A 23892-nucleotide genomic window follows, 5' to 3' on the forward strand; every position below is an offset into this window, starting at 1 on the left:
TGCAGATTGTTCATGGTTAAGCTCTTAGGTAACTTTATATCTTTTCCTAATCTCTACTTTAAAATCTCATATCAATATTTGATGTAAAAAGCTAATTTATAAAAAGGTTTAAAGTTTTGTTTAATGTAAGATATCATGCAGGGCTTTAGTTTTACGAGGGGGAAATGGTCACTGAAAATTTCTTACCTGACAAAACTATCTAAGTTTACTGTTAGGAAAGATGTCATAATTTCTAACTTAATTTTTTCTTCACATTTCCATTCCTTCAGTTTTCATTTTAAAATGACAGTTACACTTGCTAATTGTAGAACGGTGAGAGAAAATATTTTTTCAGAAAGAAACCACATTTGAACATCTTTCAGATGGATATTACCCATTCCCAACTGAGTGATCCTATGTCTCTTAAAGACAAAAAACGTAACAGAGTCTGTTTTATGGCTTTCAAACAAAAAATAAAGACCCATCTTATTTATATATGAATAATATATTAATTCTGAGCTGTGAAAATTCAAACAGTCCTTAAGAATTTTGTGTGGGGGAGGGGGATAATCTAGAACAGGGATGTCAAACTCGCAACGTCACGTGATGTGTTGCGACATATCATTACTTTGGTTCCATTGCTGGCAATGGGGCAAGTGCGGTTTCAGCATGATACCCCTGATCTAGAAAAAAGATTTCCTGTATCCCAATTTGATGTCCTTGACATTTCTACTAATCTCTTAGCGCTTAAAATCTTCAGTGGGGTAGATGTAACAAAATTTCAGTTTTATCATAGGAGTCCTAATTTAACCCTATCTAGCTTAATTTAATCACATTTTATGGCTTAAATTTAAATGGAAAAGTTAGACCCTGATAAAGTAATTGAATTTTGCTTCCTCGTTGCCATTTAAAAATATCAGAAGAAATAATCCTTATTCCTATCTTGAAATATCAACTTTGTTGTGGTGTGTGTGTGTGTGTGTGTGTGAGAGAGAGAGAGAGAGAGAGAGAGAGAGAGAGACTTCTCATACATTTTAGATAGACAGACAGATTTAATTTCTGCAGTTACCTGAAGAAACTGTTATTCCCAGTTGAATGAACTAGATTACTAAATGGTGAAGTCTGTTCCCTTAATCTGAACTTCATACCATGGAGATAATACATATTTAAATTAAGGTTCCCCTTATTTTCTAAAGGAGTCCTATTTGAATAAGCAAATCCTTTTAATGAAAGGTGTGGTAAATTGAAAAAACGATTCTATAAACTGAAAAACGATTCTATACATATTCATCCTCTTGCCATTTATCTCTGGGCGACTGGATTCATCATCTCTTCCGTCTGAATAAGAAACAAAGAGCAGTGTTAATCATTGATTAAATGTAGTGTTTGGGGGATAGGATTTCAGTGTCTCCTGTTCTCTTTAAAAATATGTAATGCTTGGTCTTCATCTTCATTAGAATAAATTCCTTTTGGGGGAAGCACAAGTACAGGACTATTTTGTGCCAGTTCAATACTGCTCTCATACATTATTGACAGAATTAAGCTGATCCTCCCTCAGATCTATCAGGCTCGGTTTTATCTTGCGAACACACTGGAGTATGGCTTATTGCTCTCAGCTAACAGTTGTGGACCAGTCTATTATGGAGTAAGGCTTTCATTATAGCTGAAATACAATTAATCTCGGCTAGGCAGTGCTTATAGAGAAGGGATAATAAATGATTTCTATTTTTAATGTTCTCAGAGAATTGTTTTATGTCCCAGTTATTTTGGTGGGAGATAGAATTTGCAATAAAGTAAAGCTTTCCTATCTGTATCTGGCAAATAAGTTGGCTCGCCATGGTGAAGAATTTTTTTTTATTACTGCAGCAGAGGCAAGCAAGAGAATGTCAGGATTGCTATTTTAAAAAGTCACACAATTTTGCTGCCTTCTGATAAAGCTGCTTCAGCCTCAGATTCTTTCGTTTTCCCTCTGTTCTGGTTAAGACAAAAGCAGGAAGCAGGGCAGCTTCCTTGACCTTGCCTTTCCCTTTCAACCACTTAACTTCATTTGCAACATCAGAAAACGGTGAATTGTGGTTTACCTTGGGGCTCAAAGAAGTCAGGCTTATCTAGATAGGTTGTCATCATCCCAAATGCCTAAACGTTACTTTGACTGCATAGATACATCCATGTTTTTCCTTGGCCACCATGTGGATTCAATTTATCTTACATTCTCTGTGATTATTTTTTTTAATAAACAAGGCTGGGATTTGCTTGGGGTCTCCCATTCAAATTCCAACCAGGTCCATCTCTATTTAGTTTTCCTAGGAATCGGGAAGGACTGTTAGATGCAGCTACCTGCTTTGATTCCAGGAGATTTAGAAGAAAGAAGTATATCTATCTATCTATCTATCTATCTATCTATCTATCTATCTATCTATCTATCTATCTATCTATCTATCTATCTATCATCTATCTATCATCACAAGGCCCTAGAAAAGCAATGTTTTCAACACATTTTTGCTTTTCCTTTACCTAGAGAATCAACTCTTGTTGCAGTGAATTACCGTATACCAAAACTTCAATGCCTAAGACTTCAATGCTCCCATCATTCTCGACTGATAATTTAATGACTGAAGAAAGTGTGAGGCCTCCCATCACTGGGAGCGAAGATCTCCCATTTAATTGATAGATATTAGGTGGCTTAGTGGGTTAGGACGCTGACTTGTCGATCAGAAGGTGGGCAGTTTGGCGGGTCGAATCCCGAGTGCCACGTAGCAGAGTGAGCGTGTTACTCGTCCCAGCTTCTGCCAACCTAGCAGTTCAAAAGCACGTAAAAATGCAAGTAGAAAAATAGGGACCTCTACGGTGGGAAGGTAACAGCATTCCGTGCGCCTTTAGCATCTAGTCATGCCGGCCACATGACCACGGAGACGTCCTCGGACAAGCACTGGCTCTTCGGCTTTGAAACGGAGATGAGCACCGGCCCCTAGAGTCAGAAACAACTAGCACGCATGTGCGGGGGAACCTTTACCTTTACCTTTTAGTTTGTACAGTGACCCAAGTCCCAGTACCAGAAAAGGGATGAATATTCTCAGGACAGGGTGAATATATTTTTCTTTTTCATCTAGACAAAATAATCAATAGGGAAGATAGTGGGTTCTTAGCTTGAATCAACCCTGAGAATCCTGTGAAAATCTTTTGAAGGAAGTTGTGTGCTTTGATGCACAACTATAGCCATTTAACATGACTTCTGAATCTATTTTCTTGTTGTTTATTGTTCTCTGAATGGATGGCTTTGGATTCTTATAAAACGTGACTTTTGTGAGACAACCATTGTTGGGAGGACAAATGTTGTCTATTTCCCTCCCTCCACAACTTCAGACTTCGCACAAATGATATTCCTGATCATGGTTTATATAATTGCTTGCACTACAATATTTCACAAAGGCAGTTTTCAGTTTGAGTTGCATTAGACATTTATTTTTCCACATCATCTCTTCCCTATTGTTATAACCTTATGATTTATCAGTGATCTGATTGTATAAGTTACCGCCTCAGTTTATTTAATGACGGTTTCCTTAAACTTCCCAAGTAATCCTGTCTTCCTCTCATTTTTGGAAGTGCAAGTGGCATTGAATTGGCAAAGCAGTCCATTTTGATTTTCATTTATTTGTAAACATTGTTTTTCAGATTTTGACTTGAACTCTTTCTGGCACTGGAACAAGTTTGCAGATTATGTGCAGTGCGTTCTGGCTTTCACTGGAGTAACAGGATGCATCACTTACCTTTCCCTTGACTCCAGTATCTTTGTTGAAACCCTGGGTTTCCTTGCTGTTTTCATTGAAGCCATGGTGGGTATCCCGCAGCTCTACCGTAATTATCAGAATAGGTCAACTGAAGGAATGAGGTAAGATTATATGCTTGTACCATAATTTCTGCATTCTTGAAATGTGGTTGTTTTCTTTGCATGTGACAGCCCCAGAATTTCTTCAATTAAAAACAGCAACATAAAAATACCATATATGCTTATAAACCCCTCTGCTGCTAAGCAAACCATCAAATTCGTAGCCTGGATACCCTGAAAATTGTGATCTGCAGATAAGCTGACCCTCAAAATTTTCCTCTTTTTATTTTTTATAACTAAATTAGTCATGGGTCATGCACTTTTTGTGGTATTTTGGTTCAGAATTCAAGGGTCAGTTTAACCCCTGGGTTGGTTCATTTGCAAGTATTTTTGGATACTTTAAAAAAGCATTACTACATACTTGCAGATAAACCCATCCATAGATAAAGCAATTCCAATTTCCAATTGCTATAATTTGGAACCTAAAATCCTTGTCTTATCCACAAGTATATATGGTATGTCCATAATTCTGCCTTAGCTCTAATACTGTGGGAATATTGGCGGTAGAAAATTGTAAAAAGCTCCTTTTGCAAAACAAAAATTGCAAGACTGAAATTGGGAGGCAAGGAAGATTCAGAAAAATGTAATATTAGAACTGTGTGTGTGTGTGTGTGTGTGTGTGTGTGTATGTGTGTGTGTGTCTATGTGTGTGTGTGTCATAATTATATGTAGCATATACAACCTTGAAAAAAATTCCCAAACTAGGAAATATATTGTCTTGTTTGTTCTACAAACTTGAATGTAATGATGCAACACAATCTCCTGAGCTTTCCCCTCCCCCCCTTCATTTTAAAATAAGCACTGTTTAATTATTGGCTTATACTCTAGGCTGGGAAATCCATATATAGACTGATTGGCACATTATAAAAATTATGACTTTGCGCTGAACGTTTTGAAAAGCCACTTCAGATTTCATGTGAATGCACTAATTCTCTGTTGTTCATTTAATTATGCCAAGTAGTTTCAGAGAGGGCTATATTTATCCAAGTTCCAAAGCACCCCTGAATAACGTTCAAAGTATAGGTAGCCTTAATATGCTAACAAATATTATCATTAGTTTGGTTGAATACATTTTACCCTTGTTGTTGTTTGGTCGCTAAGTCGTACCATGACCCCATGGACCATAGCAGTCCAGGTTCTCCTCTACCCTTTTATGCCCTAGATCACGGGTCGGCAACCCGCGGCTCCGGAGCCGCATGCGGCTCTTTGAGCCGTCTCATGCGGCTCCCAGTCGCCAGGTGCGCGCGCACCTCTCTGAACGGGTGGAGGTGCGCGCGCAGCTCTCCAAAACTTCAAGGCGGCGCTCTGCCCAGAGAAGCGGGAACTGCCCAGAGAAGCCACGATTTCCCCTCCAGAGGAAGAAGGCGCCAGATGCGGTTGGCCCCGTGGGGAAGGGGGAGCGGCGGCGGGGGCGACAGAAAAGCCGCAGAAATGGCAGGAGAGATGCTGACTGGCGGCGGCCTCGGAGGAGGCAGAGGGGGGGAGGGAGGGAAGGGTGACCGGGGGAGGGGGGTAAGCCAGAAGGAAAAGGGAAACTCATCCCGCAGAGCGGTTGCAAAAAGAGGGAGGAGATAAGCCAGCCCGGTACCTGGATCCGCTTCCTGTGTCCCCTCCGCTCTGCCATGATGTGCCCGTTTGGTCTCCTGGTGACGTGGGGCTAAGCCGGAAAAGGGGGATGGGGAGACCGAGGGAGGGAGGGAGGGAGGGAGGAAGGAAGAGAGAGAGAGAGACGGAGCCAGCACCAGCCAGCCAGCGGGCTCGCGAGGGGCGGCAACCACGCGGGGCGGTAACGCGCGCGAGCCCTTGGGGAGGCAGGGCGGGAGCGCAGTCCGGCCGCCGGGCTTCCTTTCCCACTTGTCCGCATCGCTCCAAGGAACTGCATTGTTTGGGGATGGCGACGCTGGTCGTTTGCTGCGGGGCTCCCGCTTGGAAGGGAAGGGAAGATTTGTGAGGGGAAGATGTTGATGACAAGCTTACATTTCCTTTAAAATGCTGTTTCCCGAGGCGCTCGGCTAAGGAGGAACTTTTTTTGTGAGCGTGGCTGGGACGGAGGACTTGTCCTGCACGTCCACAGGCAATGAGGGCAAAACCCCTTGCGACCTGGTTGTGAGAAATGGGGAAAATGAACACACACACACACACACACACATATACACACTCGGCCTCCCCGTCGCCTGGATTCTCACTTCCCCTTCAGGCGTGCTCTGAGACTCAGGCGTGCGGCGCTTTTCGTTTGCGGAGCCGGGGGAAAAAAGTTGCCTTTCCACAAAGTGCCGCGACTCCCTTGAAGTGACTCGTAGCGGGCCCCGTTTTCCCCCCCCCTCCGTGCAACTTCTGGCTATCCCCCATTTGCCAGGTCTGCAACTAGAGGCGAGTGCCTCGCCTTCAGCCGAAGGGCAAAAGCCCGATCTCGTCCCTCTCCCCGTTCCCTCAGAGCGCTGCTTGATGGGCTCTCCGCGTGGGTTGAATGGTTGTCTCTGTCCGTTCCCACCCCCCGCCCAACCCCGCCATCGATTCTGTAAGTACCGCACACGACACACACACCCCGGGGCAACTGAAGAAAATAGGATGATGAAGGACTGCAAACTAACACGTTACACGTCTCCATCGATTAACCATTATTTCCCTGAATGACAAGCAAGCCGGTGGTCAAGTAAGTGAGGGTGACGATTTATTTACACGTGAGACAGGGAGAGACGATTTCTTTATTCCGCCAGCGAGCTCAGCGCCTGGCAAGCTTCGGCGAGTCAAGAGCGTGGCTCTGGGAAGCGCACTGGCCTTTTCTGCCTGGGTTTTATGAGGGACGAAGTGAGTTGGGCTGGAAAGCTGCAAAACGACCACGCTTCTCCGTTCCGCCTGGCCCTGGGAGGATAAGGACAAATTAGCAGCAGCGCCCGTTAGCAGCAGCGCCAGGAGCGTCCGCCGGGGCAAACGAGGGGAAGGGCGGCTCCCCCAGCCTCGCAGATCCTTGGGAGCGGCAAGGATCAGGTTTCTGCTCGGAGGGAGGGGGAGCGCAGCTCGCACGGTCCGGCTTCGTCCTCTGGCCTGGCCCAAACGCCGCCTCTCTCACCCCCTGCGCCGGGTCCAGGGGCCAGGCTGGGCACGCGAGGCATTGTTCCCCTCTCGCAGGGCAGCCGCGGAGCAGACAAAGAAGGGAGGGACGTGCTCCCTCCTTCTGCCCACTCCGGAAAAGCGGGCGGAGGGCGGGCTTGCTGGCCGGGCTTCCTTGGGATGCTGGCGCCTGAACAAAGGGCAGGAGCCGCCCAAGGTGGGCTGCAGCAACTCGCTTCTCTGCCCCCCCTCCAGGCAAGCGGGGCTTCGTCCCCTGCCTCTCCGGACCTGCCCGCGGCGCTCCGACCCTCCCACTTTTAAAAGCCGCTGTTCTTAGGAGAAAAGCCCCCGTCGCCCCCTCCCCCCTGCGCGCGCCGGCCTGGCCCCGTTTGATGAACGCGGCAGGTCTCCGGACGGGACGGCGCGCACCTCTACAAAGGGGAGACCCGTCGCCACGCAGGTGCCTCCCATTTTGCGCATGCGCAAAATGCTTTTTGCGCATGCGCGTGAGTGGATGCACGCATGTGCACTTTTTGAGGCTCCCACTTTTTTGTTTGTGCAACGGAACCGGTTCTGAGTGGCTCCTTTACTTTTTTCGGTTGCCGACCCCTGCCCTAGATTTAGCATATGCAGATAGTCATTGACTTATGCCCGTAATGGAGCTTGCCTTTAATGAATTCACCATAGCTAGTGATCTGTCTTTTCACAGAGATACTTCTGCTCTTGGTGTCATAAAATGCTGGTAAATTAGATTTGATTTGATTAAATTTATATGCCGCCCTTCTCCCTGAGGGCTCAGGGCGGCTCACAACAATAAAAATTAAAAAACATAGAGTAAAAATTTTTTTAAAAGAATTAAACAATAAATGCAAAATTACGAGACAATTTAATCCGGTAAAAAGCCTAATTAAAAACCGTAGTCAGTCCAGGCCCGCTTGTTGGAACAACCAGGTCTTCAAGTCACGGCGGAAGGACCGAAGGTCAAGGGCCGTCCGCGGCTCCGGGGGCAGTTCATTCCAGAAAATTCCGTTTTCAAAGTCAAGTTGCAATTTAGTACAATCTCCTACTTGAATGCATGTCCTGCTTCTTGTGGCCATTGCCCTTGATATGCTGGCTATGCATTGCTTTCTTACAACTGGTAGCTTCTAAAAAAGCCAACTTGACCTATGTCTCTATTTCAACTTTCTGAGGTGGGTTTTTTTTTTTTGTTTTTTGAGGCTGTAACGTGTGTTACCCGTGTATGCACAGAAGTGCTGTATAATTGTCTGCTGCGAACAGAACTGTATTCACTTCTAAGAAGAATTTCATTGAAAGTGCTCCCTTTTTTTGCAGGGTCTCATTTGGAACCGGGTTTTTTTTGGGGGGGGCATTTCGATTTTTTCCAATCGGAGAAAAACTTTTGAAGTGTTGCTCTGGGGCTCAGCTCTCTTTCCTCCCTCGTGGATGGATGCCTGAGGCATTCTATGAATTTGGCAGAGCTCTTAGCTCTGAGTGAGCTGCACAATTTCTTTCTGAACACTTGTTTTTAATCTACTTAGCAACTGGGAGCAGTAAAGTCTTTTGCTGTCAACCCTCAGTCTTCACTGTGTTGATGCCAGACCTGCTTGCCCTCTGCAATCCTATCTTAATTACAGTATGCCTTTCATGAATTCCGGTTCTTTGTTACCTTATGCTTTCTCTTTCTTAATGATATATTGGGAACTGAATTAATGCAATTTTTTTCTCCAGATCTGCTGTTATTTAAAAGAAAGATAGGGTTCTGCCTGTCCTAGCTTGTTTTTTTAAAAAAATAGCAACGCAATAAAAGGTAAAGGTAAAGGTTCCCCCGCACATGTGTGCTAGTTGTTTCCGACTCTAGGGGCCGGTGCTCATCTCCGTTTCAAAGCCGAAGAGCCAGCGCTTGTCTGAGGACGTCTCCGTGGTCATGTGGCCGGCATAACTAGATGCCAAAGGTGCACGGAACACTGTTTACCTTCCCACCGAAGTGGTCCCTATTTTTCTACTTGCATTTTTTACGTGCTTTCGAACTGCTAGGTTGGCAGAAGCTGGGACAAGTAACAGGCGCTCACTCTGTTATGCGGCACTCGGGATTTGACCCACCAAACTGCCAACCTTCTGATCGACAATAAAGTAGGGTTCATTTAATCCTGGTGGTATCTGTTTCCTGACTTGGCTACCTTAAAGGGTTGACTTCTGTGGACTACAACCGTTCTTGTTACTTTCATCAGTTCAGGACAACACCGCAAAGTATGTTGACGAGTTAGACCAGGGGTGTCAAACAACATCACATGACGTGTTATTGTGACTTTTTTTCCATTGTTGGCAATGGGGTGGGCGCAGTTTCGCCATGATGCATGCAGCCTGCGGGCCAGCAGTTTGACACCCCTGTTGGGACTTTCTCTCCACCTCACCTACCTTACAGGATTATCCTGTTAATAGCATTCTAAAAGAGTTTAGAAAAGAATATTCCCGAATGCTAGGAATTTGATAAAAGGATAACAGGGATTTTTTTTTGGAAAAAAAATACAATTAGTGATTGACTATAGCAACAATTTAAACCATAAGAGCTTGGAATTTTGCTGAGAATTTTCCACCATATGTTAATTCCCTTATTCACAGCTGCCAAAGAATATATGACGCTTACGATAGGAGCATACATTTGTGATATGTGTTACAAACAGTAATGGCATGGCCGTTGTTTTCTATGGTATAAATCAAAGAAGCTAGGTAGGTCAACTCAAATATAACATCTTTAAAATAATTCATACTTTTTTTTCTGAAGATATGTTAAGCAAAACAGGTTTTGCTATATACTGATAATGAACTGTGGCCATTCAACTCTTTGGCTACCAAATGCTCAATGTCTCAAAATGACACATTAGCAACATCATAGAAATAATTACTTAAGTTCTTTCTGGTGAAGATTCTAGTATGTCAGCCATCATTTCTTACTATAAAAGAACATTTAATTTAAATGAGAGTTAAATTCTGAATTAATGAGGTCTATAGCATCTGATTTGTAGAATCTGGAAATAAGTATGTCATTTCAGACTTCTTTGATGTTAACATTAGAGCTGTTCAACCCTTTGGATTCAAAGGCGAAAAGTTTCTTTGGACTACCTTGGGGGGAACACAGTAAATAAACATTGTACTCTTGTCCAGGATTGTGTAGCTGCTGTAGTTCTCATATTGTGACAGTCAGCATTCAAACTCCATTTCTGGCAAGGCTGAATGTCTCCTCTAACTTTACTTCCCCTTTCCTGCGTTTTCTGTAACCAATATATGCTCATCAGCTTCCACAATTTTGACTATGTGCTTTGAACCAGCGTTTTGCCTTTTCTGCCATCAACCTTTTCATCACCTTCATGCTTATTCGGTAAATCCCATGCTTTCAATATTGGCCTCGGTCATCTAAGGTAAAGGTTCCCCTGCACATGCGTGCTAGTCGTTTCCAACTCTAGGGGCCGGTGCTCATCTCCGTTTCATAGCCGAAGAGCCAGCGCTTGTCTGAGGACGTCTCCGTGGTCATGTGGCCGGCATGACTAGACGCCAAAGGCGCATGGAGCGCTGTTACCTTCCCACCGTAGTGGTCCCTATTTTTCTACTTTGCATTTTTACGTGCTTTCGAACTGCTAGGTTGGCAGAAGCTGGGACGAGTAACACGCTCACTCTGTTATGCGGCACTTGGGATTCAACCCGCCAAATTGCCGACCATCTGATCGACAAGTTCAGCATCCTAACCCACTGAGCCACCACGTCCCTTTCTCTGTCATCTACCTGTCCTTATTTTATAGCCTCTCTACAGCTCCCTTGACTACCAACTTGACCTGAATGGCTTTGGTCAGTATGGCTGCAACTATTTCTTTCTTCTGACTTTTTAATTAGGGTAACACCAGGTTGCCTCAAATGAGAACCTGGTGAGCCAAATCATTGTCAGCCCAGGAGCATTTGGAAAGCATTTGGAATAAGAGTTCTTTTTTTGAGCATTAAAATGCAGCACCTCAAGCAATTATTTGTTGAGGCTATGGATAATTGGCTGTCGGTGTGGAATCCGGCAAATTTCTCTATAAAAGCAATTCTGATACGGGATTTGATTCAGCGAATAAATGTAGGCATACAGAATAAACTTTATCCTTGCAAGGTGAGACAGTGTGTTAAAACTTCACATACTGCCAGTAAACTGATTTACTTTTTTAAATATTTAAAAATAATGCTTGCACAAGCACAGAAGGAAAATTAGCAGTTTATAATGAGCCTCTGATTTAGACACTACTTAAGGTGAGCCTTTATTTTTCATATCATTGGGGTTGTTTTGCGTACAGATACTTTTTCTGCTGCTTAGTAAATACTGTTCAAATACTCTTAAAGATGTGTGTAGTTTATATTAGTAGATTCTTCAACATGAAAACCCACATGTAATAAAAAATAACAGCTGAACTATATAATTTGCAGAGTACAATGGTTAATGCAAGATGAAGGATTTTTTAACCACTTCAGCCATGTCACTTAAAAGAACTGGAAAAGTGTGCAAACCCCTCTCCCTGTAAAGATTATGCTGATGCTGTTGAATGGACTTCAACTGTTCAACAGATGCCATACAGAAGCAGATGAGTCATGTGTAAGAAAGATTTTGGTAATAGGAAAGTTTGGTAGGAAGAAAAATTCAGTTTTGAAGCTTACTTCCTCCCTCCCTCCCTCCCTGCCTCTTTGGAGATCCTTTCTGCCTTCATAAAAGCACCCTTAAAAAATATTTTCTTTGTTGACCATTGGTGAAAGTGAACAAATGGCTTGCACTTCCACCAAAGAAGGTACTCCTTACACTTTATCATTATATTGGTAACCATTACATGGGATTTAGTATTACAGAGAACTCAGTGGAAGCAGTTTGTTGTCAATGGCCAATAGAAAATTGGGAAAGAACTACATTTATTGGGTTTCAGATGCCATATGTGTAATATGCCAAGTTAGGCTAGTTAAATTAAGGAAGGATATTACTGTATTTTAAAATACCTGATTCAGATTATTGCAAGTAGTTAAGTTACACTTGGAGGTTATGGGATCCCAGAAGGGACCTTAGAGATAAATTGAACCCTTTGCTCAATGCAGGAAACTGGAATGGAATAGAATAGAATAAGAGTTGGAAGGGATCTTGTAAGTCATCTAATCCAACCCCCCACCCAAGCAGGAGACCCTACACTATTTCTGACAGATGTCAGTCCAGTCTCCTCTTGAAAGCTTCCAGTGATGAAGCTCCTACAGTTCCTGAAGGCAAGCTGTTCCATTGGTTGATTGTTCTCATTGTCAGAAAATTTCTCATTCCTAGGTTGAATCTCTTCTTGATCAGTTCCCATCCATTATTCCTTGTCTGGCCTTCAGGTGCTTTGGAAAATAGATTGACTCTCTCCTCTCTGTGAGACCACCTCAAATATTGGAACACTGCTATCATATCTCCCCTGGTCCTTCTCTTCATTAGACCAGCCATGCCCAGTTCCTGTAACCGTTCTTCATATGTTTTAGCCTCCAGTCTCCTAATCATCTTTGTTGTTCTCTGCACTTTTTCTAGAGTCTCAACATCTTTTTTATAGTGTGGTGACCAAAACTGGTCGCAGTATTCTAGGTGTGGTCTTACTAAGGCTTTATAAAATGGTTTTAGTACCTCACATGATCTTGATTGAATCTCTCTGTTAATGCAGTTTAGGATTGCATTGGCTTTTTTGGCTGCCGCCATACACTGTTGGCTCATATTTAATTGATTGTCCACTAAGACTCCAAGATCCCTCTCACAGTTACTGCTGTTAAACCTGGTTTCACACAATCTATATGTATACTTTTGGTTTTTCTTGCCTAAGTGTAAGACTTTACTTTTTTCTACATTGAATTTCATTTTGTTAGATAGTACCCAGTGTTCAAGTCTGTCAAGATCCATCTGGATCTTGATCCTATCATCTAGGGTGTTGGTTATTCCTGCCAGCTTATATCATCTGCAAATTTGATGAGTTCCCCTTCTATTCTCTCATCTAAGTCATTAATGAAGATATAGAAGAGTACTGGGCCTAACAGAGAGCCTTGTGGTACCCCACTGCTTACTTCTCTCCATGTGGATATAGTACCATTGAGGACTACTCATTGAGTATGGTTTGTCAGCCAGTTATAAATCCACCTGGTGGTGATGCTGTCTATCCCACATTTTTCTAGTTTACCAACCAGTAGGTTGTGGTCTACTTTGTCAAATGCCTTGCTGAAGTCTAAGTATACTATGTCCATGGTATTTTGCTGGTCTACTAATTTAGTCACTACTATTATACCAGTTATGATAGATGACATCTTGGCTCCATACAAACATCCTTGGAGGAAGGAGAGTCCACCCGCTCCTGAGACAGGCTGTTTATTCATTCATATCCCTCTTACCAGTATGAATTTTCCAATTCATACTGTCCAATTTCCATGCCGTAAAACTTCTTCTATCTCCTGCAAAAAAAAAACTGTAAACAATTTTTTAAAATATACCTTTATATATTTAAATATAATTCTTAAGATTGGATGTATGTATGTTGTGTACTTTTGTTATATATTTATGAGAGATAGTTTGAAAGACAGATTCTGAACAACTGCTGTGGATTAATATTTAATCTAATATTTGATTGCTTAGACTGGTCTTAGAATCATTAAAGTAAATAACAGTATGAACCACTGACATGATGTCCCAGTTAAAATAAATGAAGAACTTAATATGCTGCATTTTCTCGAGGGATTTGCAACACAACAGTATTAAATTAATCTTTGTTGATAATTATGAGTATTGGTTTGGTCTTCCATTTCCTAAAATGGTTCCCCAGATAAGACTAATCTCTAATTAAATGGTAGATTATTGCCCCTTTGGCATTCTAAATTGTCTCTGAATTTGGAAATATGCAACTCATGGATTTTTCCTAACGTGCAGCATGGCCTCAAATTAAGTGTACAGTGTTTGATTTCCACCTCGTCGTGGGCCTAATTCAAAAGTGCCATTGCTTTTGCATTCTGTGAAGATTTAACTGTTTGAACTAATACTTCTGCGCTGAGTAATGAATAGCTTGCAATATTGTCATGGTAGCAGCGCCTTAAGAAAAACAGCATTTCTGTCTTTATAACCTCTTGTCCATATGGAGATGGAAATCTGCCTATCTATAGCTTCCGTTTCTGATAGCGGACTCAAAGGAGCGTTGAGTGCATTGTCTGAGAGACAAATAACACAACTGAGGGTCAGAATTCTTGTTGCCGCCTTTATGATCCTTGAAACAAGATTTCTCCTGGGGAGCCCCTAGCCTAGCATATGAGTTTCATCCTACGTGAAGAGCTGCTAATTTTATGAATGCTTCAAAAACCTGAAAAGGAAAGACCGGCCGCCCATTGTTAAATCTGATTTAAGTATTTAACTGCTGTCTCAGATGTCTGTGGGACTCTTGGTAGCTTTCAGTTACACGAATCTGTCCTTAATTTTATTAAAAACTAAGTCTACCAGCCCTGAGCACATTCCAAGATGATGCTGTATTTGCTTTGTGGATGTGACCCAGGATCATCTTTCTCTATGGTACGTTGCTAAAGAGTCGGGCATTATATCTCTGCCCCTGTCCCAAAGTTAGCTGAAACAAACTTCTTGTATTAGGTCATCCTTTTACTTGGGGATACAGTTTCTGCTTCATACCATAGTTCCCAAAATAACATTTGGAGCTCTTCTTTCTTTCCCAGTCCCAGTTAACTGATTTTTCTGATAGATAGGACTGGACATCTTGCTCGTTCTTGAGATTATCAGTGTGGCTGAAAACGCCAGACGGATTGCTGCAAAGTGACATAAGAAATTCCTATTCTGAGGGGTTGCGCATCGGCATGCCGGAATGAGCTTTGAATTTAGAACTCCTAAGCGTTGCCCTGGGATCCCAGGGTTGGCCTCCAAAGATTGGCCTCTGCTCATTCAGGAATTCCATTTTTTTCAGGTGCAAACTGGACAGACTCAGATTTTAAAAGAATAAAAGATCTTTTTTTTAAAAAAAATTACAGGTAATTCTCAATTTACAACCACAGTGGAGCCCAAAATTTCTTTTGCTAAGTAAGACATTTCTTAGGAGATTTTTTTTTGCCCCATATTATGACCTTTCTTGCCACAGTTGTTCAGTGAATCACTGCATTTGTTAAGCTAGTGACACAATTGTTAAATGAATCTGGCTTCTCCCATTGACTTTGCTTGTAAGAAGGTCGCAGAAGGGGATCACATGACTCCTGGACATTGCAACCGTAGTAAATATGAGCCAGTTGCCAACCGTCTGAATTTTGATCACGTAACCATGGTGATGCTGCAGCGGCCGTAAGTCTGAAAAATGGTGATTGTTAAGGAATTTGTTGTGCAGAGGTCTCCTTGTGCTACCAAAGAGTTGCACAGACAAGGAATGGTACTGAGAGCAGCAAGAATCACACACAGGAATACACTGAGTTATAAAAACAAAAAGTAGTTTACTTTTGAGGTGGTGTAAGAACAAAAATGCACAGTCAAAAAATAAACAGTCCAGGTCATAAACAATAGCAACAGTCCAAACAGTAATCCAAAACTACAAAGTCTTCTTACCGATCCAGAGGTCAATACACAGTTTAGGTTACAACAGTAGTAAACCAACAGCAGAGCAAAAACAGTAACAGTAGAGAGCAGTGAATTCAGAGAGAGAGAGAAGCTACGTTCCTAGCTTCCTCTTATGGCCATGAGAACACTTACACACCCACTGGCCAATTAACAACTTAAAGACATAGCATTATGGTTAATATATTTTCAACCCAACATTGTAGGCTAGCACCATATGCCTAACAGTGATAAGTCCCTTTTTTCAGTGCCGTTGTAACTTTGAATGGTCATTAAAAGAACTGTTGTAAATTGAGGAGTACCTGTACTCTATTCATAAAACTTCTATTTAGAAATTTGGAAATGGGTTGCATCAATACCTTCCTGAATTTTTGGTTGCATTTAAATTCTCATTAGGTTCTTTAATTTCATGCATTTTCCCTCCTGGCCTTAATTTTAGAGCAGATTCAAACCTGCTCATTATGATCATTTAAACTGTCACGTATGGCAAAGACATTACTGAATAAAGTCATATAAAAATAGTCCTGTGCATAGCTGATTTAATTTCATAATAAAACAGGTTCAATTTAATGTCAGTTAAATTCATTTTAGTGAAAAAAAATTATTTAATGTTAAACTGTTTAAACCACGATTTACATATTGGGCAAGGAAATTCTATTCTTGTTTGTTGTGTGAGATTATCTGGATGCATGTTCTTTAGCTCTCAGCTTCTTGTAAAGTTATTAGGAGAATACAACAATTCATTGTTGAGGATTTGAAGTAGTGCATCTTTCACTGGAGCAGTATGATTGGAAAGGTGCAACAAATTACTTTGGCCACAGAAATTGACACAGCAAAGAACTTAGTTGAATTCCATATGAAAGGTAAGAACAAGTCACAGATGTTCCATTTTCATGGCAGTGCCACAGAGTTTGGCCATTGATTTCTTTTGAGATGTTTTCTGACTCCGCAGTCTAATCTGAAGCTATGATATTTTGTGGTCGTTTCCTGTTCTAAGACTATACTCTGCTTAGGTTTCAGTCCCACAAAGTTGACCAAGTGCTGCCACCTGATTAGGCAGTGAATTTACATTGTTCACTGATTGCATTAGTAAGACTTTTCCTAATTGTAGGGAATATTTGTAGCTCGGATTGTAGATTTAGGTAGAGATTTGTCCTCTGAGTTTGCTAGTTAGCTCCCAGACATTTTATTACCGGACTAGATAACATCTTCAGTGGGGGGTTTTTGGGTGAAGTGTCTTGTTTGTTAATGTACTTTTCCTAATATTTCTTAACTATACAGTGTTGAATATTGAAACTGATCTTGGTGATTTCTGAGTTGATCTCAGAATAAGCAGCTAATAATTGGTTGGGGGTATCTATCCATCCATCCATGCATCATCTATTAATCATCTGTCCATCCATCCATCCAATCTATCTATTTGCTCTGTAGACTAGAAGAAGCAAAGTCTTGAAGCAAGGCAGTGGCTAACCACACTAGCATTTTCCCCAAGAGAACAACATGGGTAAGCTAGCGTATCACTACAAGTTGACCTTGACTTGTGGAAAACTTTGTTATTTCTGCTTAACATTTCACATATATTTGTGTGTATGTGCGTAATACAAATTCTGCCAAGATTTTGTTTCTGTCATTGGTTATTTTTTTATATTCTATATCTTTATTTGGCTTTTTGCTCTGCAAAAATAGGTAGAATAAATCACCAGTATATATCTATATTTTCTGAACAGGGGACCTTTTGCTCTGACATGAGTTACTATGGGTATCTTATTATAGTCAGCATTTGGAAGAATGGGTGCCCATATTGTAATTGGTTCCTGTTTCAACAACAGATAAAGATTGACTGATTAGAAAGTATTGAAAATATTCCTAAGGAAATGAGCAACTGGTGGTACTGGTTTCATTCTTTATTAATGTCTATGGTCCACATGTCCTTGCCCATCTTTCTTTTGAAGGATACTTTTGTTTTTTCTTGGGCTTCGGCAAAATTAAAAATAAACGTTATCCCTGCATGATGTTCAGGACAACTGAATTAGACTTGGGAATAGTGATTAAAGTTTGAATATTTCTTTTGAAACCCACATTAAGAACTTTGGCTCTAGCAGATCCAGCTATTTCTTCATTGCTAAGTTCAAGCTTGGCTATCAGAATTGGCCAGCACTCCAAATATTCCATTATCATATTCCACTGGAGAACTTGTGGAGAGAATAAAGTGGTTATTACAAAAATACTTGGCAAAGCTGGTACGTTAGCCTTTATTTCTGGAGCACAAAATCTTTTGCTAAGAGGGACACTAAATGAACGTTTCAACTGTTTGCCCCCAGCTTGGGGACTTCTTCACTTTATTTTCAATTTCTTCTCAGATGCCATAATTTACAGCATTGTTTGTGAACAAGCGGCACATGAGGCATTTGAAATTCTTTCAACTGTTCTAGAGATTCCACTTCTAATATTTAGTAGCGTATGCATTTCCTTGACATATCACTTTTTTTAGGGAGGGAAATGTTCTTTTGTCGATACACAAACCCATTCTGGATATTGCTGTACCCTTCAACTCTTAGGATATAAATTTTCCTATCTAGTTTTTTTTTTTCATTATTTGGTTTCTCTGTATACTTCATCAGTTGTTCCCCTGCAATGTCTGCTGTTCCTGTTATCCTGTATTCCAGCTGAAGTGACAGACATGTGGATTTAGTGTGCATTCTCATTTATACCAAGAGGAGAGTTGCATGAATCAATGGTCTCCAGCCTTTCTGGCTTTGCGAACTGCTGGGTGGGGAAGAGGGGATGATAGTTCCAGGCCAGTGGCGAGCGAGTACACAAGCAGCTCCATTTGCACAAGCAGCAGGTACGCACGCCTGCCGCTTGCATAAACAGAGCTGTGCACTCATGCTTGCCGGCCCGCTCCGCACGCAAGCGGCCACTTCCATGGCCCGGTAGTGGGCCACAGCCAGGGGGTTGGGGATCCCTGGCATAAATAACCTGAGTTTTGTTGGTTTTTTTTTAACAGTTTCTGCTTGCTGTAATTATTGATTTATGTTAGAAAGTTGTTATCTATCTCTATTTCTGTACGATGCAGTTTCTTTTTTTTCCTGCTTGGCGAGGTAGAAGTATCTAACTGATCATGACTAAACTAGAAAAACTAAACTGGGTTGAATCACAGTTTTTGTAGAAGATGGAAGCCACAAGGAAATGCCAGGCCTGTGTATTTGGGCTGGAAAGTTGGAAAAATTCCCAGCAACAGGCAGGGGCAAAACACTTTGGTTAGTTGCATATAACCACACCTGCAATCCATCTTGATTCCAGATGATGAAATATTTATTCATCTGAAAATCCACCCTCCTTTGAAACATGCTTTTATTGCTACATTTGCTTTTTCATCATACAGATTGATGGACTAATTCTTTGACAAGGTTTGTCTAAAAATATGACCCTCAAAACCTGGTTATGTTATTAGACCTGGGGGTCCCAGGGAACCAGAGAGATGCTTAGATGGCTTCATTGCCGAGCTGTTTTTTTATAATATTAACTTTTCAAAATGATCTTTATTTTTAATATTTATTAATATTTATATGTGGTTTTTATCTGTTTGCTGTGTGCTTCCCAATTGCCTGTGGTGAGATAGACAACTATATAAATTTGATAGATAGATAGATAGATAGATAGATAGATAGATAGATAGATAGATAGATAGATGGATGGATGGCTCTTGGTTCTGTTTGCTACAGAAATAATTTTTCATTGCCCTGAAATGTGTTCTCTGAAGGACATCCATTCTATTCAGCAGGGCTCCCAATTGCACAGACCTAGAAATGAAGCCTACGTTGGGAAAATTAGGGCAGATATATGAAATGTGAAAGCTGCATTATTAAATAATCAGAATTACATTTAAAAACTCACCAGTGCTATTTGGAGCAAGGTTTTTTGACTGCAGTGTTTACACTGTGAGAATTATGTCTGTAGCAGGGGCTTTACTCTCTGCTGCATAAATTGTGTGGATTGAACGTACAACTGATTTTGAATGTGGCAGAGTAAGATAAGTAGATAGACAAATAGGTGCTTGTGCCAACCCAGCTTCCTGGTGAAATTGTTCAGTGTACCCAGAATTCAGAGGAACAGTTTTCTGATATGGCTCAACACATAGTGCAGAGATCTCATGTTTCCCACCCACCCACCCCAATATTGCAAGGAATGGAGGAGTTCTGCTTCCTAATTCTCTCTTTGCACACAGAGACTAGAGTTGAGATGCAATGGCCCCAAATTAAGTCTGGTTTCCCAGAATCTCTGTCCCAGTGTTTCACTATCAATGTCGCTCAGGTTGCTAAATTGGGAGGGGGGGCATCAAATCTGTCCCCCTGACATTTGGTGGGATTTCTATTGTCTAAATCACACTTAATTTCTCCAAGGAAGGAGATTTCACCTCACTGTGAGGCAGCTTATTACTGGTAAATAAATGAGGTATATTAAATGCTTTTCTCCAATTATGTAATTATTAGATCTGCAGCCTTCAATGAGAATGTAAAGTTTCCCCTTCAGTTAGATCAGGGGTCCCCAATCCACAGGCTGCAGACCGGCATTGGTCCAGAGCCCGTCAGGAACTGGGCCATGCAAGTGAGCGAAGCCCCACCTGCACATGCATAGGATCCAGACAGCATGCAAAACCACGCCCCATCCCCAGTCCACAGAAAAACTGCCCTCCACAGAACTGGTCCCTGGTTCCCAAAAGGTTGGGAGTTGCTGAGTTAGATTGATTACACAACTCTGTTCTGAATATTTTAAAATGTTATGCATAGTCCTTAGGTTGCAGTGGTAATTGGGACTGGTATTGCCATCCCTAAGCAATGCAGTCATAAAACCTATGTCACATGACAGCATGGCTGTCAAGATTCAGACTGATGAACCCAACCAAATAAACATCTTTGAGACATTCCAATCTCTTAATGTAAAACTTTATTGAGTGCATTAGTTCAGCACAGTGAAAGCAAAACCATCTCTGGCCAGACCCCACCCCAAACTCTATAGTAAAAGCATAGAATTCTTCCTCCTCCCTCTTGGTCAGGTCACATTGCCTAATCAAGCAAGAAAATATTGTTATGGAAAAGCATCTTTAAGTCTACCCAGATGCTTGGTAGAATGTCCTTGAATCTCATGGTCTAGCCCGGGGGTAGGCAACCTCGGCTCTTTTATGACTCATGGACTTCAACTCCCAGAATTCCTGAGCCAGCTAGGAATTCTGGGAGTTGAAGTCCATGAGTCATAAAAGAGCCGAGGTTGCCTATCCCTGGTCTAGCCTCTTAATCTTGTCAGCTCACATTCCAATCCCTTCCCTCCCCTCAGGTTCGTTGGCAAGTTGAGAAGCAATAATTTTCACACCAGGAAAACTCTGCTTTGAAATTTTACAGTGGCTTAGCAATGATAAATCCAAGCAGTCTGGTTGCTGTTGTAACCCCAGCATGTTGTTAAGCGGCAAGCAGAAGGAGTCCTTGGTAAAGAGTTTAGGGGTCATGTGAGAGAACCTGGGAGGGCCAGTGTAGGCCCTGCATGAATTGGGGGAGAACAAAGGAGGCAAGAAAAGGCCCCGTGTGCTGGAAGGCCAGGGGGGCAGCATGACAAGATGCACGTGCAGGAAAGCCAGGTGTGGATGTGGCGTGGTAGGGCATGTGCTCAGGAAGGCCAGGGTGGACTTACCAAGGTCATCTTCCCTCCTGGCTTCCCCAGGACTTTGCTTGTGGGGAGCCAGCAGAGAAGGTTGCACTGGTGATCAAATGACCATGGGACGTTGCAACTCTCTTGCGAGTCAGTTTCCAAGTGCCTAATCATGACCACATTCCTGCGAGGATGCCGTGACAGCCAGAACTTCAAGGGTCAGTTTTAAGTCCCACTCGTTTAGTGCAGTTGCCACTTCAAAAGATTGTTAAACGAGTGGATGGTAAGCCAGGATTGTCTGTATTTTTTCCAGGAGAAAGAAATTGACAGTATCATCTCCAGTTTTCCGTGTTTTGGATGCAACTGTACCAATACTGCCCTCTCGTTTTCCTTTTCTGAAATTTTACTGTAGTTTAGGTAGTGGAGTTATTGACCTACTTTTAGAGCACATGTTTGAAATAATCTAACATCCTGCAAAATTTAATTCTGTGGTCAACAAGGCTGATAGTGCCTTGCCAGAAAACAGGTGTTTCTGTGATTTGATTATGTTCTTATTAAACTGCACCACAGAAACACACCTTTTTAAAAACAACAACAACAACGTGTGAATAGGCGTAGGCCTTTGGGGGTCTAGTCTCTGCCTTGTGTGTTTCTCCATTTCTCAGAAAGAACCCCAAGGAAACGGCAAGAAATAACTAAGCAAAAAGTCGAGGAATTAACAACAAAAATCCTGGCATAAGCAGCTTCAGACCATAGACTGATGAGTCTAATAATGGAGAAATTTCTGCTGGGAATCTTATAACGGACTAAAATGCTCAGGAGGGAGACTAATAAAAGAATACTTTCCACAGTTAGATATTACCCAGGCTGTTTTAATGGCCCACTTGAGGGAGAAAGAGATTGTGTGTGAGAGAGGAGATAATGATGGAAGAATCATGTATGTTTTGAAATGGTCAATTTCACAGTTTATATTATAAAAGTCAGTTACCATTATCCTAACCTTAGAAATCTGAATTAGAAGTTTATTTTTGCTTAACGCTGCACATTCCTAGATATTGTTTTTTAAGTTTACCATGGAAATGTGTTCTGAATTTGTCATGAAGTTTACAGAATGGGCTATGTGTGTAGTGCAGTGGGTAATCTTTTCTGAAACAGACAAGAGTTTGTAGTTCTGTTATACGATTAAAAATAAAACCTTTTCTGCAAGTTGATGGATCAGAGGTCTAACTAGGTATCTTTCACATGTGTTAGGCCTCTTCTTGGCTAGAAGAGGACTAAGAAATAAAATCTGAAGGGAATGGGGCTGGCCAAGGGTGATGGGGAGCATATTCATCTTCTACCTTAAGCTGTTTCTCATGAAAAACTATATAGAGCCAACCCAAATGGCACTATTGTGCTGTAGTTTATTGTGCTACACCAATATTTTTTAAACTTTTTTTCCTCACAGGACCCCTTCCTACTTTTAAAAATTATGGAGGATCCCAAAAGAGTTTTTGTTTGCATGGGTTTCATTTATCAATATTTACTGCACTAAAAATTAAAATTGATGTGTTCCCTCCCACTATTGCTTCTCACAATTGTTTGATGGGGTTTAATACTGTGTTATTTTTCAGCGTAGGGTGGCAAATAATTTTGATCTTTGTGGAGTCCTGAGAGACATTCATTCATTCATTCATTCATTCATTCATTCATTCATTCATTCATTCATTCATTTCCTGTCTATATTATTTTTACAAATAACCCAAGTTGGCTAACACATCCAACACAACTTCCTCTTCCTATTATCCCTACAACGGCAATCCTGTGAGGTGGGATGGGCTGAGAGAGAGTGACTGGCCCAAAATCACCCCATTTTGCTTTGCCCCATGGAGCCTCAGGCTACATTTTACTATAGTAAACTAAATTAATTAGTAATCTGCTCTGTAAGTGTTAATTATTGCCAGAACAGGTTGACTTAATCATGGATTTTCAGCCTTGCGCTGAAGTTGGATGCACAAACTTTTTGCAATTGCCAGGACCTGAAAATCTGGAGAAACATTCAGAGCAGAGTCCCTGACTACAAACCATATATTTTTTTTAGTACAAAATACAGATAGTCCTTGACTTACGACTGTAATGGACCCTGCCTGTGCTGGACCAGTATATATTCAGCTGCTCCATTTTATATCTAGTTTAGGAATTAAGTACTGTGTTAGTGTATTCAGCATTTACAGGGTTAATACAGCACCCTTAGTAGCATTGTATGTAAGAACATGTAGCATTTACAGGGTTAAACCTTATTTCCTCAAGAGTTGCCTTATGGGAATTGTAGTCTAATTGTTTAGTGAATGCCATGCTTACCTAGTTAAGTGGGTGGAGCTTAAAGTTTTATGGCAGGACGTCCAGGCTTTGTCTTTGTTCACGAAAGCAAGCAAGGATGCTTCTTCACATGGGGTAAATTTACCTTTAATCTTTTACATTGTCCGAATGGAAAAATGTGCCATGGTTAGATGAACTTAACAGCAAACGTAAGTCTGCCTAGGATTCCTGACCAATAAAAGTCTGTTTAAAACCATTCTGCAGAGTTTATGCTACCTGGATCATTAATTATAAAGCATTTTAATTCGTGTTCCATGATACTGCCCATTATGGTCACAAGTTATAATGGTTGCAAAACAGGTCATGTGACCAACCTGATTTTACAAACTTTTTTGTAGCAGTCATAAAGCGAATGCTGCAGTTGTTA

General features: G+C 41.5%; 1 protein-coding gene across 2 annotated transcripts in view; it reads left to right on the plus strand.

Moving 5' to 3' along the window:
• Positions 1-23892, plus strand: part of SLC66A2 (solute carrier family 66 member 2) — a 75635-nt gene that overhangs the window by 41505 nt on the left and 10238 nt on the right. For both annotated transcript variants that reach the window (XM_083361189.1, XM_083361190.1), the window contains one exon: positions 3652-3868. In XM_083361189.1, coding sequence (XP_083217315.1) covers positions 3652-3868 — 217 coding nt within the window. The remainder of the gene's footprint in view (positions 1-3651; positions 3869-23892) is intronic.

The sequence above is a fragment of the Vipera ursinii genome (assembly GCF_947247035.1).
Source record: "Vipera ursinii genome assembly, chromosome: 3".
Classification (NCBI taxonomy): domain Eukaryota; kingdom Metazoa; phylum Chordata; class Lepidosauria; order Squamata; family Viperidae; genus Vipera; species Vipera ursinii.